Source organism: Hyaena hyaena, unplaced genomic scaffold (assembly GCF_003009895.1).
Source record: "Hyaena hyaena isolate Hyena2069 unplaced genomic scaffold, ASM300989v1 scaffold_163, whole genome shotgun sequence".
Taxonomy (NCBI): domain Eukaryota; kingdom Metazoa; phylum Chordata; class Mammalia; order Carnivora; family Hyaenidae; genus Hyaena; species Hyaena hyaena.
In genome coordinates, this window is record NW_024080794.1 from 2,114,414 (window position 1) to 2,130,763 (window position 16,350).

Genomic DNA, 16,350 nt, shown 5'->3' on the forward strand with positions numbered 1-16,350 from the left:
AATATAATTATAGATTTTTTGTATATTGCAGGATGTGAGTTCAGGATCTTTCTATGCTGCCATCTTGAACCCTCTCCTCCTCAAAGTTACTACAATTAGTTAATAGTTGTACCTATGGGAACATAAAAAACATCTTGGCTCATACTCCTTGTTAACAGGCTACTTCTAGAAAATTCTACTTAAGATTTAGCTTTTGTATGTTAGAAAAGCAAATTATATTTGTTAATCTAGTTAAAATGAGAAGGAAGACTGTAGCCATTAGATTGTTGTGTGTCTCTCTCTTTTTACACATGGGGTAGAGCTCAGTGAGTATTGGTGACAAACTCTATACTGCAGAGTAGGAGTTTTAATTCTATTTCACAATTTTAAGGCTGACAACCCAATGATAGAGGTCGACGATTAGAGCTCTCACTCTTCAGATTTCTCTCTTTGGCTCATTATAGAGATTGCTGGTTGAAAGTCACAGTCTTAGCCGTGTCCACTCACAAAGAGGTTACAGACAGGCCCTCTGTGGAACAGGAACTGTGCTTGGTGCTCAGCCCCAGTGAGTGCCAACTGTGGGCCATACATGGATGGTGCCTCTTATGGTTGTCACCATGGCAACCTACATGCACAACTTTTAATGTATGTCAAAGGCAAAGATCTTCTAAACCAGAAATAAAATCCAGGGTCAATATGTATTTTGTCTTTTTTTTTTTTTTTTAAGTCTAAAGGAAGTTCTGAATAGAATATCAACCAAGATTACATCACAAAAACTTTAAATGTATTTACAGAGTGAATAAGTTACATAGATAAACATTGAATATGCTTCTGATGTGCAACAGTTTTACATGCACACATCTAACACTTGACAGCATTAAGTTTAAGGAGAAAAATGAAGAATGGCCCTTTACATATATGTTACAAATAAAATATGACATCTCTTAAGTAACAAAGTGACAACTCATAGCTTATGATTCTACTTCTGGCTATCCAAATGGATATTAAAATATGCATGCGTGACCGGTGAAAAGACTCAGAATTTGTAATGTGAATTTCTTTAACTTTTTTCTACAAAATGGCAAAGTCGGTTAAAATTAACACTCATCCTTTGTAGTATAAATATGCTCATCTAAGCAACCTTCTAGTAAAAAGCAGCCAAGACCTTTACAAAAAGGTCTGTCTGGACCATATTTGGGACTAGGGTCCTAATCAGACTCCTGCAAAGAGATCCAAGGCTTTTAGAAACAGTAGCCTAGCAACATAAGAAAGGTACTTCATAGCAGCTCCTTTTAGATACAGTAATTGTATTCAAATTACAGTGTATATTAAATTGTCCATTTACAATTCCCTTTTCACATACACAGGCTGTCAGCTTTTGACCGTCTTACAATTTTCAGTGGCCAGCTTCATTCTGCCTGTCCCTTCCTCAGCCCACCAAAAAAAAAAAAAAGAAAAAGAAAAAAAGAAAAAAGAAAAAAAAAGGACAAATAAAAGAATGTACAAGTTTTAGAATATAAAACATTTTTTTAAGTGAAGAAAACATTGCACTTTTGCCAATCTAAAATTGTTTCTAGAAAGGAAGGTATTGTTCAGTGTAGTCAGCTTTGGTATGCAATGGAAGTCACTTTCTTCAGTAGTGAGTTGCATCTGCTCAGTAAAATGAGAACACCTTTGTGCCACACAGCATGGTGGATGGAGTCTGTCCCAGAATGTTCTATGCTACCTTGGTTCTTACAGTATTGCTACATGTTGGAAGTTCTGTCATCCTGTTTAGAAAAAGTCCTACAGGTAACAAGAGGGAGAACAGTCTGACCAAGCCTTCTGAAGGCTGAAAAGACACTGAATGACGTCACCCCAGCATGACAGCACCCCCAGCTTGGAATCCATGGGGGGTGGAAGGCTCCTGTCAGAGACTAGTGCCAGAAACACTGGAGTCTGGAAGAAAAGCTGTGAGGACTCGGTAACTCTGGGCCCTGCGAATCATGTCCCGGATCTCCATGTTCAGCTCCATCAGCTTGGTGCAGATTTCGGTCAGGCTCTGGTTAGATCCCACCAATGCATAAGTACCCGTTTGTCCCAGAGTTTGATGACGGAAGTAAATATTCAGTAGTGTCTGGACCTCATCATCAGAACTGCTTCCAAAGATGTAGTTGGGCCACAGACTTCTGCAGTTAAGAAAACAACACAGGTAAGAGGCCCTATTGATCACAATGGTGAGAGGTTATGAGCCTCTGTAATATAAGAATATTATTTAAAAAGACTAGCTTTGGGGCGCCTGGGTGGCTCAGTCGGTTAAGTGTCCGACTTCAGCTCAGGTCATGATCTCACGGTTGGTGGGTTCAAGCCCCACGTCGGGCTCTGTGCTGACAGCTCAGAGCCTGGAGCCTGCTTCAGATTCTGTAACTCTCTCTCTCTCTCTGACCTTCCCCTGCTCATGCTGTCTCTCTCCCTCTCAGAAATAAATAAAACATTAAAAAAATTAAAAAGACTAGCTTTGAGATAGAACTCACATACTATACAGTCAACCATCTGAAGCATAAAACTCAGTGGCTTTTAGCATATTCAGAGTTTTGCAAACATCACCATAACCTTGTAGAATGTTACTGGTTTTGATGAAAACATCTAAAGCTTCTAAATACCAGAACGGAATTTGATAACCATAAAACATTTATTTGCTATAACATTCCGGTTCCGATGAATGTGAAGATAGTATCAAAATGTAGGGGGATGATGATACAGATATTAGTTATTCTAATATCTAATAATAATATCTAATAATAATAGTTATAATATTATTATTCAGATAATAGTCCTCAAAGTATACCCCAACATAATCTGAAGTGTTTCACATTTTTAGGGATGACAAAAGGATAAAAATAACACCTCTACTTTAAACATATAGGTTCTAAAATCTGCTATTTCTGGCATGGTAATGGTAAAGAGCTGAGAAGGATGTGTATAAAATATCTGGATGTCCCTTCTGTAGTGATTCAGTCCCCAACCATGACACAGTAACTATTAGGTATGAATGTCCTTTAACCATTTCTAAAAGCAATAGTAGAGTTACCTGCATTCCCTGATTTGCCGTAATGCCTTGCCAAGTTCGTTGTTCTTCAGGCACTCCAGCATGGACTGGATGGCTGCTTCGGTCGATGTGAAGGTTGGCTCAGACCATGCACCCTCTAGATAGAGAGGGTCAGCTGCAATGGCCGCAGTGGCCTCCTTCAGGTTTTTCTTTAAGTCACTCAGTTCCCTGGACATATTTAGCAGCTGTTAAAAAAAAGTTATATTTACTGTATTTAGTTGCAGTCTTGATTTTGCATCCCTAAGAGAAGAAATCTTCGTTATATTAAGGTTTGGTTAAGCATAAGCTTAATTTCTTGGTAAACTAAAATAGGACAAACAAAATTACTACATGGTATGTGTAGCAGGTTGTATGCATTGGATAACTTTATGTATCAACCATGGGGATGCTCTTCTTAGATGAGAGGTTAACATTGCCTTTAACATGTTTTTTATTTAAATAGGACATACCCAGAGTTAAAATGCCTAAGACAACAGGCTTGGGTGGAGCTGGATTCAAATGCCTCTTCTGCACTGTACTGTGGGACCACAGTCAAGTAAGCAGACTTGCATCTGTTTCAGTTTTCTCATTTGTGAGATTGAAGACATTACCTGCCTCACAGGTAACTTTAAAGATGAGATGATGTATATAATGTGCATAGTATACTTTAGATTACTTTGTAATCATGAACACAGATCTTGTTTGCAAAATAATATTTTCTCACTGTTCATATGCTATGGGAAAAGAAGATATAATTTAAGGAAGAAGAAAAATCTCAGGGTAATGTTAGTATTCATGTTACAGAGGTAAGAGATATTTTACCTCAAAATTAGTGGTACCAAAAGAGAAATCATAAAAAGAGAACTTAGTCACTTCTTCATGCCCCCCAAATACTCTATGGAAGTCCACTGTTTTACAATTTGATCTCAAGGGCATTTTAAAAAGATGTGCATTTAAAGGTTTATTTGGTCTTTTGTAATGTAAGTCGATGATGTCTTCTTTTGGAAAGCTGATTTACTGAACATTTTCATCTGTCTTCATGCCCAGCTAGCCCACTGGTCCAGGATTGTCTTCATACAGATGCCAATTAAACACAACTACCTACTGCAGTCTTAGGTTTAAAATTTACTGAGGTAATCCTTTTAAGTAAGATACTAGAGAAGGTGCTAGGGGAGATGGCAGAGGAAGGGGTCCTGAGCTCACCTCCTCCATGGACAGCCTGTGGCTGCAGCTTCATAGATTGCAACCTGAAAACAACCTGAAGACAGCAGAACAGCTCTTTCACAGCTAAAGATATAACGAAAGGCCACATTGATAAGGGTGGGAGGGGCAGAGATATTGTAAAGAACCAAACTCTAGGTGTGGTGGTCCCTAAGGAGGAGGGAAATAAGCCCCACATCAGGCACCCCTTGTCCTGGGAATCAAAATGGGGAAGATGAGTGCCCATAACATCTGGCTTTGGGAAGCAGTGGGGCTCCAGATGAGGGGGAGGACTATAGTAAACTGAGATTCTGCTTTTAAAGTCTCAGCATACTGTATCAATCATTCTGAGACTCATTCCAGAGGCAGCAGTATGAAAAGCATCTGAGCTATCTATGAAGCAGATTTATTGACTAATTTTAGGGCATGTGTCAGATAGGCAGTGATCTATAGGAACTTTTTCAGGGAATAGAAGTGTTGGTTTCTTCCTCTCAAGTCTGGCTGGCCTGATGCTGGGGGTAGCCAGTTCTGACAACCTCTAGCACTGCTTGGCCTGCTGTGACAAGCAGACCTGCCAGGAGAGGCAGGCCTCTCAGCCAGATGCACCAGGGGTAAACTCCATCTAGCAGCAGGCCTGACTCAGCCAGCCCAGGTGGGGTCAGCCCTGCTCCCCAACATGCCTGCAGGAATCCTGGCCCAGTCCCCAAAGGAAGGCACATACAGCCCACACAGGGGACACCTCTGAGTGCCTGGTTCTTGTGGCCAGGGGAATGCACTACGGGGTTCCAGAGGACACCTTTTACAGAAGGCCACTACTTTTAAGATCTAATACAAAGAAACAGACAAAATGAGGAAAGAGGGAAATATGTTCCAAATGAAAGGATAAGATAAAACCTGAGAGAAAGTACTAAACAAAACAGATGAGCAATCTATCTAATAAAAGTTCAAAGGAATGGCCATAAAGATATTCCCTAGACTTGAGTAGATGAACTCAGATAAACAAGAACCAGAGTTGGAAAATATAATAACTGAAATGAAAAATATAATAGAGGGAGTTAAAATTAGAGGATGTAGAAGAATGAGTCAGCAATCTGGAAGACAGAGTAATGGGGAGCACCCAAGCTGAACAGCAAAAAGCAAACCAAATTTTAAAAAATGAGGATAAGTTAAGGACTTTTGGACAACATCAATTTTACTAACATTTTCATTATAGGGATCAGAAGGAGAAGAGAGAGAAAGGGGCAAATAACTTAAAGAAGTGATAGCGGACAAATTCTCTAACCTTGAGAAGGAAATACTCCATATCCAGGCCCAGGAAGTACAGCGAGCCTTGAATAAGATGAACCCAAGGAGGTCACATAATACTTCAAATGTCAAAAATTAAAAAGAAAATTTTAAACGCAGCAATAGGAGAGCAATTAGTTACACAGGAGGGAAGCCCTATCAAGCTATAAGCTGATTTCTTAGCAGGAACTTTGAATAGATCATGCCACTTCCTTTTGGCCTGCAAAGTGCTAAAAGGAAAAAAAGTCTACAACCAAGAATACCCTACCTGGGAAGCTTATCATTCAGAATTGAAGGAGATGGAGTTTCCCAAGCATTAAAGGAGTTTATCACAACTAAAGCAATCTTACAAGAAATGTTAAAGAGCCGCCTTTAAGCAAAGAAGAGTCCATAACTAGAAGAAATAATGAAAGGAAAAAATTTCACTGGTAAACATATACTAAAGATGGTAGATCAATTACTTAGCTAGTATGATGGCTAAAATAAAAAACTAGTAAAATCCATTGTATCTACAAAAATTAGGTGATTCACAAAATAGATATAAAATATGATGCCATATACATAAAATGGGGTAGGGGAATTAAAAATGTAGCTTTTAGAACATGTTCGAACTTTAACTTAAAACATATTGCTTAAACACATAGGATGTTATATATGAACTTTATGGTAACCACAACCAAAACCAGAAAGCATAACACTGAAGACAAGTCATCAAAAAACAAGAGAAGAACTATAAAAATAACCAGTAAACAACAAACTAAGTTCATACCTATTAATAATTACTTTCAATGTAACTGGACTAAATTAAAACACATAGAATGAATGAGAGTATAAAAAGAAAACAAGATCCATCTATATGCAGCCTACAAGAGCCCATCTTCAGACCTAGAGACACATACAGACTGAAAGTGAAGGAATGGAGAAAATATCCCATGCAAATGGAAGTGGAAAAAAAAGCTGGGGTGGCAATACCTATATCTTCTCATTGGAAGATATAAGGTATCTTGTCCCTTGTTAATCTTTACTTCGAAGTCTATTTTATCTGATATAACCATTGTAAATACCTATATGCCCAGCCTAGGAGCACCTAAACATATTAAGTAAATATTAAGAGACATAAAGGGAGAAATTGACATTAATACAAAATTAGTAGGGGAATTTAACACTCATTTACGTCAAGGGATAGATTATTCAGACAGAAAATGACAGCAGATATGAGTGCCATTAGACCAGATGGATTTAGGATTTAACAGAAATATACTGACCGTTCTGTCCAAAAAATAGAATACACATTCCTTTCAAGTGCATGTGGAACATTCTCCAGGATCACATGTTAGGCCAAAAAACAAGTCTAAATAAATTTAAGTAGATAGATATCATATCAAGCAGCTTTTGTAACCACAATGGTATGAAAGTAGAAATTAATTATTAAAAAAGACTAGAAAAAACACATGGAGCCTAAACAACATGCTGTTAAACAATGGATCAAGAAAGAAATCAAAACACCCCAAGACAAATGAATATGGAAACACAATGGTCCAAAATTGTTGGAACTTAGCAATAGTATTTTTTTTTAATGTTTTATTTTTGAGAGAGGGGGAGGGAGGGAGAGAAAGATAAACAGAGTACAAGCGAGGAAAGGAGTAGAGAGACCGGGAGACACAGAATCCAAAACAGGCTCCAGGCTCTGAGCTATCAACACAGAGGCCAATGTGGGGTTTGAACTATGAGATCATGAGCTGAGCTGAAGTCGGACACTTTACCAACTAAGTCATCCAGGCCCCCTTGCAATAGTATTTCCAGGAGGAAAGTTTACAGTGATACAAGCATACCTCATGAAATAAGAAAAATCTCAATCTAACCTGACCTCTGAAGAAACTAGGGAAAGAAGAACAAACAAAACAGTTAGCAGAAGGAAGGAAATGACAATAAGATCAGAGTAGGAATAAATGCAATGGAATAAAAAAAAATGGAAAAGATCAATTTTGAAACTAAGAGTGGCTTACTAGAAAAGATAAAAATGGGGGTGCCCAGGTGGCTCAGTTGCTTAAACGTCCAACTCTTGGTTGCAGAGCAGGTCATGATCTCATAGTTTGTGATTTTAAGCCCCACATCTGGCTATGTGATAGCAGCGAGGACCCTCCTGGGCATTTCTCTCTCCTTCTCTCTTCCCATCCCTGGCTTGTGCATGTTCTCTCTCCCCCCTTTCTCACATTCTCTCAAACATTAAAAAATATGTTTTAAAAAGATAAAAACTGATTAACCTTTAGCCAGACTCATTATGAATAAAAGAGAGGACCAGTGGCGAAAACACTAATGGCATAAAATCAGAACTGAAAGAGAAGTTACAATTGACAGCACAGAAATACAGAAGATTATAATAGACTACTCTGAAAAATTGTATAGCAACAAATTGGACAATCTAAAAGAAATGGATAAATTCCTAGAAATAATCTTCCAAGGCTGAATCAGGAATAGAAAATCTGAGCAAATTACTAGTAATGAAATTGAATAAGTAATCCCAAAACTCCCAACAAAGTCCAAGACCAAATATCTTCATGGGTGACTTCTACCAAACATGTAAAAAATATTTAGTATCTCTCCTCCTTAAGTATTCCAAAAGTTGAAGAGGAGGGAATGCTTCTAAATTCATTTGAGTACAAGGCCAGCATTACCCTAATACCAAAATCAGATGAGCACAGTACAGAAAAAACAATTAAAGGCCACTATTTCTAATTATATGTAAAAAATTTCAATAAAACATTAGCAAACAGAGCTCATCAATATATTAAAAAGATCATATACCGTGATCAAGGGGGTTTATCTCAGGGATTGCAGGGATGGTTCAATAGCTACAAATCAATGTGATAAGCCACACTGATAAAATGAAAGATAAAAATTATATGATCACCTCAATAGATTGAAAAAAAGCATTTGACAAAATTCAGCATTCATTCATAAAAAAACTCTTAAAGTGGGTACTGAGGGAACATATATCAATGTAATAGAGGTCATATATAACATACCTGTAGCTTAACATCATACTCAACAGGGAAAAGCCGAAAGCTTTTCCTCTAAGATCGGGAACAAGCCTAGGATGCCCACTCTTGTCACTGTTATTCAACATAATACTGGGAATCCTAGCCATAGCAATCAGAAAAGAAAAAGAAAAGGGCATCCATACTGGTAAGGAAGACATTGAACTGTCACTATTTGCAGATGTCAGGATACTGTATATAGAAAACTCTAAAGACTCCACCAAAAAACTATTAGAATCAATGAATTCAGTAAAGTCGCAGGATACAAAATTAATACACAGAAATCTGTTACATTTCAGAACTAATTAGTTCTGTACACTAATCAGAAAGAGCAATTAAGAAAAACAATCCTATTTACAATTCCATGAAAAAGAATAGAATGCCTAGGAATAACTTTAAAGAGGTAAAAGATCAGCACTCTGATAACTTCAAGACATTGATGAAAGAAGCGGAAGGGGACACAAATGGAAGGATATACCGTGCTCATGTATTGGAAGATTATCTTAAAAAGGTCAAAACTACCCTAAGCAACCTACAGCTTTAGTGCAATTCCTGTGAAAATACCAATGGCATTTTTCATTGAACTAGAAAAAAAAAATCCCAAAATTTATATGGAGCCATAGAAGAGCCCCCAAAGCCAAAGCAATTGTGAGATAGAACAACAAAGCTGGAGGTATCCTAATCCCAGAGTTCAAACTCTACTACAAAGCTATGGTAATCAAAACCAGTATGGTCCTGGAAGAAAAAGACACACAGATGTTTGGAAAAGAGAAGAAGGCATAGATATAAACCCATACTTACACAGTCAATTAATTGACAAGGCACAGATATATGATGGAGAAGAAAATCTTTTCATTAAATGGTGTTAGAAAAACTAGACCACTTTTTAATACCCTGTACAAAAGTAAAATGGATTAAGGATGGGCAGTATCTTCTTGGGCATTGTTCTTATCAATATTTTTTTGGATAGGTCTCTTCAGGCAAGAGCTACAAGCACAAATAGAAACAAATGGGATTACAGGAAACTAAAAATATTTTGTGCAGTAAAGGAATCCATCAATAAAATGAAAAAGCAACCTATTAAATGGGAGAAGATATTTGCAAATGATGTATCTGATAAAGGGTTAATCTCCAAAATATATTAAGACTCATACAACCTGACGAAAAAATGGGCAGAGGACTTCAATAGACATTTTTCCAAAAAGACATACAAATGTCCAATAGTCCAATGAAAAGATGCTCAACATCAGTAACCATCAGTAAATGCAAATCGAAACCAAAATGAGATACCACCTCACACCAGTCAGAATGACTAATGTCCAAAAGACAAGAAGTAACAAGCATTGGCGAGACTGGAGAAAGGAAGCCCTTGTGCACTGTTGGTGGGGATGTAAACTGGTGCAGCCACTGTGGAAAAACCGTATGGAAGTTCCTCAAAAAATCAAAAATAAAACTATCATATGGTCCACTTATTCCACTACTGGGTATCTTACCCAAAGAAAACAAAAACACTAATTAGAAGAGAGAAATGTATCCTTTTGTTTAGTGCAGAATTATTTACAATAGCCAAGATATGGAAGCACCCCAAGTGTCCACTGATAGATGAATGGATAAAGATGATGTACACAGACACATAAATGGATAATTACACAGCCATAAAAAGAATGAGATTTGCCTTTGTGACAACATGGATGGACATAGAGTGTTTTATGCTAAGCAAATCAGATGGGAAAAGACAAAAACTATATGATTTCACTTATATGGAATCTAAAAACAAAAAACAAAAAAAAGCAGAAACAGATTAAAAATAGAGAACAAATGGGGTTGTCAGAGGGGAGAGGAGTTGAGGACTGAGTGAAAGATGTGAAGGGGATTAAGAGGTTCTAAGTTCTAGTTATGAAATAAGTCACAGGGATGAAAAGTATAGCATAAAATAAATATTATAATAACTTTGGTAACTGCACTTATTGGGGTAGCATTCCCGAATGTATATGAATGTCAAATCAATATGTTGTATGCTTAAAATTAATATAATATTGTATGTCAAATATACTTTAATTAAAAAAGATATCAGAAATTCATGTGTATGATTTTTAAGTTTGAAAGTCAATATCCTAATTACTTTAAATCTAGGGATATTTTACATACTGTGTGAATGTGTGTATCATTTAAAACTTACCTATATTTAAAATAATGAGAAACTCACTTTAAATGTACTAGATTTAAATAACTATGCATAACACATATACACATGGTATGAATAGATAATTTATTACTCTAAGGTGAAACTTAAATTGCTTTGCAAATATAGAAAATGATATGAGTTATGTTTGCATGTGCATTATTTTTTGAGCAGAGATGGACTCTAAGGGTCCTGTTAATATTTGCTAGAATAGTAATGAGCAAACTTTGCCTTGACAACAGATCCTATAACTTGTATCAACTGTGTTCTCTTTTATCTAATACTTTGTAATTCTGTGGAGGAAACTCAGTTTGGAAACAGGTCTTCATACCCCTCCCTTGAAATTGGTGTTTGAAAGTATCCTTAAAAACTATCCAGTCATTTTCATTTTTATCAAACTGAGTAATAAATAGGGTGACATGGCTGGCATGTGTGTTTCCCCTCCTCTCCCCTCCTCCGATGTGAGGTTTCCTGGGCTCCACCCTCATCTCACCACTCTTGGTCGGATGGTTTCATGAGCTCCTGGCTGTACACAGGCACCTAGCACATCTGCACCTTTAGTCCACATCTGTCCTATGGCCTCAGCTCCTCACATTTAACTCCCTGACAGATGTCGTTAAGCCTGCGCATAGTCTAGTAGGGAGAAGAAGGTCTAGAAGGTGTGAACGCACTGTGGATTCAGTCCTCGCTATCCCTGTCGCAGATGTGGCAAGTACAAGAAGCTAAATCTAAAGAAGAGAAACCATAACACCGGGAACATTTTAAAAAATCGATGTCCGGAACTGGGGCCAGGATGAGGGTGGGCCAAGAGAGATCTTTAGGGATAGCATCAGGGAGGCCCTCCCTCGCAGGGTTGTCTTTTTGAGCCTAGGCTTGTCGCTTGCCTAACCCTACTCCTGGTGCTGCCAGATCAATCCGTGGGAATAAAATCACCTGGACAGTTATACACGGGATGGGAGGGGAGAACAAAAGGAAAGGAATGGCTTTCACGGTGGGATTTGGGGGCGGGAGGTGTGTGGCTCACCTCTGGCATGGAGCTGACCTCGTGCACCTGGCCGATGAGCTTACAGTAGGACTGGAAGAGCAGCAGCAGCTGGAAGTGCAGCTTATACAACCTCTGGCACAGTTCCAATTGCTAGAGAGAGAGTTCGCATGGGAAGAAATAGTTATTAAAGATCACTCTTGTAGAACAAGTGAGAAATCTCGGGGTAGAAAAACTTTTTTTTTCTTTAAATCAAGGAAACATAACTAGCTGTTCTTATTCCAGACGAAACAGAACAATCAAATCCAGTCAATAAATATCAGTGAGAAAAATCACAATATAATATAGAATCGTTCCCAGAAGAGGACTAATTAGAGAGGAGGAGTAGCTATAAAGGGACTCAGTGAATTGCCAGATTCCCACATATTTGCCAATTACATATCTACAAATTATAACCACGGTCATCTTAATTGTGGTTGTCTTGATTTTTCTAGGCTAAAATTGTTTTATTTTTTATTCAAAGGCAATTTTTCAATTGAAAAAATTTTTCAATGTTTACTGAAAGGCAAAACATTAAAGTCATTCTAGGTGTTAGATTTATAAATTCGGCATTTTGGGAGGTTACACTGTGACAACTGTGGCTGCCTTTTAGTGTGCAGATGCTAATGTTAAAGTCTGTGTAAACACAGCAGTCAGTCATATGTTCCTCTAAGGTGCTGTATCAGTTTTATTGACAGTGCTTCTACTAGGTACTCAATAAATGTTTGTTCAATTACAGAGATAAAAAGGGCTACAAGCGCTTATGAAAAGGAGAAATTAAGTACACATTCAAAACTTTCTGTGGAAAGAACATTAAAAACTAGTCATATAAAATGGCCCTTGAGCCCTATAGATACCTCTGGAATTTAAAATGTTTTCACTATATGGCTTATGTATACCATGAGGGAAAAATACATCTCAAGAAATTCCAACATCAAGGATTGTACTACTCTTTGAGCCGTATCTGCTTGCAATGGCCTCTACACTTTGCCTGTTTTATTCAAAGACTGAGTTAGCTCCCGGGTGGTGGATGTGGATTCTGTGAAAGGAAAAGAGCAGCCTCCATGAGATAGAATTTCATGGCTCAGCAGGCACCAGTGAAAGTGGGTTAAATATGTGGCTTCAACTAAACATGTCACTGTTCAGCTTTCAAATGTGGTTAAGTAAGGATAAATAGGGCCTTTCTTTTGCTAATAGTCACAAAGAACTCAGCTTAGAACTGAGAGCTTCTGAGGTCATTTAAAATTGTTCCCCCAAATCAGTTGAGGGAGAGGAATTGTAAGAATTTAAATTTAGGCTTCAGGAAGCTATCCTATAAATAGCGTTGTTAACAGACTTTTGATCCTAACTGTTAAAAGTTACCAAAATCATGCTAAGGCTATGGTGAATGAAGTTTTCTTTCTTCTGTCCTTTTCCTGGCCCCTGGGGGGAAAATAACCATTCTAGATTTAGGTTTAGATTTATTTGATCTCTCAATGCTGGTAATGAATGTAAGTTTAAAGAAGTAGCTACACTCACAAATTTAACCCAAATTAGATCTAATTTAACCCAAATTAGATCTTTGGTTGTTTCAGTAAAGCATTTTGCTTTTTGATCATTTAAACCTTTCTTTATGGAAGTTTGTTAAAATCTGATATAAAAGGTAACTGCCAGAGGCTTGCAGATAAATAAAAAAGCATTGTTTAGAAACATTACATTCACAATTTAGAGTGAAACCTAGTTATGAGAACTGTGACCTCTGTAAGTGTAGGATAACGCTGGTTATTATTCAGAATATCCCACCGATAGCATGAGAATTCATAGCAACTTAAGTTTCTTCTTTGGGACGAAAGCAGCCCAGAATGCTACTAGTTCACTGCATGTGAGTCTACCAAATAAAATAAAATGAAACGCAAAGGGGAAAACATGCTAAGAGATATAATAGTAACAGTAAAAATAAGATTTGTTATGGGTCCATGCCTAAAATGGACAAAGAGTATGAAAGAAAGTTAACTTACTGCAAGAGATTCCATTTGCTACACAGCAAGCATGGCACAGGAAACAAAGGAAAGGAAAGAAAGTACAGGGTCAGTGTAATGCATGCAACGGAAAGCATGGCCCTCTTCCAAGAGCAGAACCGTCAGCAGTATTAGCATTGCTTGCCCAAAGTTGATAAATGGTTGCACATCTTGTACCCATTCCACATGCACAGCGGTCCAGTTAAAAAGAAGCTGGAATGGGAAACATGTCACTGAAAAATATAATTTGTAATCGTTTAGATTCCCTGATTAGTTGGTTTAGGTTTTGTCAGTCTTGGACACTAGAAGTCAAAACTTTTATTGCTTGAAGATTTTAGTGTTTAACTGTGAATAATATGCGAATATAGTAAAACTGTGAGGAGACCAACTGAGTAATTTCAAAAAACTGTAGCCCAAACAGCTTATGCTATTGCTAACTATTGGTTAAGGCAAAATCTTTCATCTGTTTGGCTTCTTATCTCCTGAACTATGACTATCTGGTTAACATAGAATATAATTCACAATCTAAATGGCATTTTCTTTAGAGTCAGCTTGCCATCCTCATTAAGAATATTTTATAGGATTTCTAGATGTAGTCATTTCAAAGGAATAAGCCTACTCTGTATAATCCCAAACAGGAGTAAGATTATGACCAGTAATTTTCTTGTATTTCATTTTTTTATAATTTTGTTCTCAGACAATATTTAAAAGTAATCTAGAACTGATGGGTAGTTTAGCATATACATTTGTAACTGGGTCATGTTCAATTATGGCTTCCATTTTTTGGTATCATTGTAATCATAGACTTGGCTTTAAGGAAACTGTGAGTGTGTGGAAAGATAACCAGAATCTGACAGAATATTAAAAAGTCAATTTGTTCATTCCTAATTATGGATCAATATATCTGGTTCTGGATTTTCAAAATATTTAAAGACATATCTAACTCAGTTTCTAATCCTTGATAGGAAAAACTACTTATTTTAAAGCTCTTTCTAAAAAAAAATCTCTGGGTTGTTATTATCAGTTTAATGTATTATACTCAATATAAGGTACTGTATACAGAAAAAATAAAACTATCAAATTATTAGTATCTTCAAACATAAAGCCTCACCATTACCAACCACCCCCAACTCTACCCTCTGGTCTCTGATGGTCTCTTCTTGCCTCACCTGTTACTAATGTTGTGTGAGTTGGGTACACTGATGACTGTTGTGTTTATTGAGTAGTTTTTTGGACCTTGGCCATGAATATCTTTCAAAGCTTTGGAAGATAAATATGTTGAAGCCTGTGATATAGATTACACAGCCTGAGGTATTTACTGTTTTCAAGGAAACTTTATGACTAGTTGTTTCTATAACCAAACCTTAAGTACTGAAAATAAGTGCTATCTTTTTACCGCTTTCCAAAACAAGGTTGTAATCCAAGAAGGTCATCAAATCAGTTAAAGCAGAATGTCCTCCATTCAATAAAGGCAAATGAGACTTTTTGACTCCAGCTTGGTGCTGAGGAATTTCATTGTCAATCAGTTCCTCCCACTCAGCTCTCAGGGCACAAAATTGTATTTCTTGGGGGATGGCCAACTTGACACACACCAGTTCTCAGTGTCTGTCTTAAATTCTCCTTTTTAGGTAGGTTGGTGCAAGCCGCCTTGATATTTATTATCTCAGAATTGTTTCCTAGGCCACAGGTTGGGGCCTCATAGGCAGTCAGAGCTCTCGAAAAGATAGTGAAAAATGCCTTTTTACAGGGGTGATTTTATGGAAAATGTTAAAACCTTTTATCTCTCCTGTGCTAATGTTTTCCTATATTCAGGTTTTAAAAATAATCCCCTCATCAGTCTTTATTAACATGTTTATGTTTTGGTAACTTAAGATTCCGTTTGAAAATGTTATGGGAATGTCACCGTTTTGTTTGGTCAGAAGGATTTTCTTCAAGCCCCACTCCTGCACTCCTAATATAACTTGATTTATAAATTGGATTTAGAGGTTTGTTTTCTCAAAATGAGGGAAAAAAAGTCAAGAAACCAAGATGTTAAGAACTGATTATAGGCAGTGTAGCTTAAAAACCCAGAATAATCTGATTTTTTTGTTCATTTACAGTAGCATAGCCATTCTTGTTTCTCTGTATTCTGCTCTGAAATGAGTTCTATGCTTATAATGTAGCCAGTCAGGTAAACACCCAAGAAATTTTCACCATGACAGAAGATGAGCTACAGTGTAACGTAATAGCTATTATTTTCATGATAGTTAATCTCTGAAAGCCACTGGTTTAAATTAAACGGGATAAAGTTTAGACAATCTAGCCTAATGTTGCAGCTTTCTTAACTCAGGAATACATAGATGCATCTAATCTCCCAGGTAGGTATAAACAACATGTACTCACCTGCTGCTAATACCACTTGGATATGGCATACTGATGACTATTGTATTATGTTGAAGAGTTTTTTGGACCTTGGTCATAAATGTCTTTTAACGTTTTGAAAGACAAACACCTTTAAGCCTATGATACAGATTACACAGCCTGAGGTATTTACTATTTTAAAAAGATTTTTCAAGTTTTATTTATTTATTTATTTATTTATT

General features: G+C 37.0%; 1 protein-coding gene across 5 annotated transcripts in view; it reads right to left on the reverse strand.

Annotated features, from left to right (window-relative positions):
* Positions 1–687: 687 nt before the first annotated feature.
* The window catches only part of FRY (FRY microtubule binding protein), a 258,661-nt gene continuing 242,998 nt past the window's right edge, over positions 688–16,350 (reverse strand). For 3 of the 5 annotated variants that reach the window (XM_039239840.1, XM_039239839.1, XM_039239843.1), the window contains 4 exons: positions 13,769–13,786; positions 11,775–11,885; positions 3,050–3,252; positions 688–2,147 (listed from right to left, as the gene is read on the reverse strand). In XM_039239840.1, coding sequence (XP_039095771.1) covers positions 1,889–2,147; positions 3,050–3,252; positions 11,775–11,885; positions 13,769–13,786 — 591 coding nt within the window. In that variant the 3' untranslated portion in view covers positions 688–1,888. The remainder of the gene's footprint in view (positions 2,148–3,049; positions 3,253–11,774; positions 11,886–13,768; positions 13,787–16,350) is intronic. The other 2 variants (XM_039239842.1, XM_039239841.1) reach the window with 1 other exon arrangement.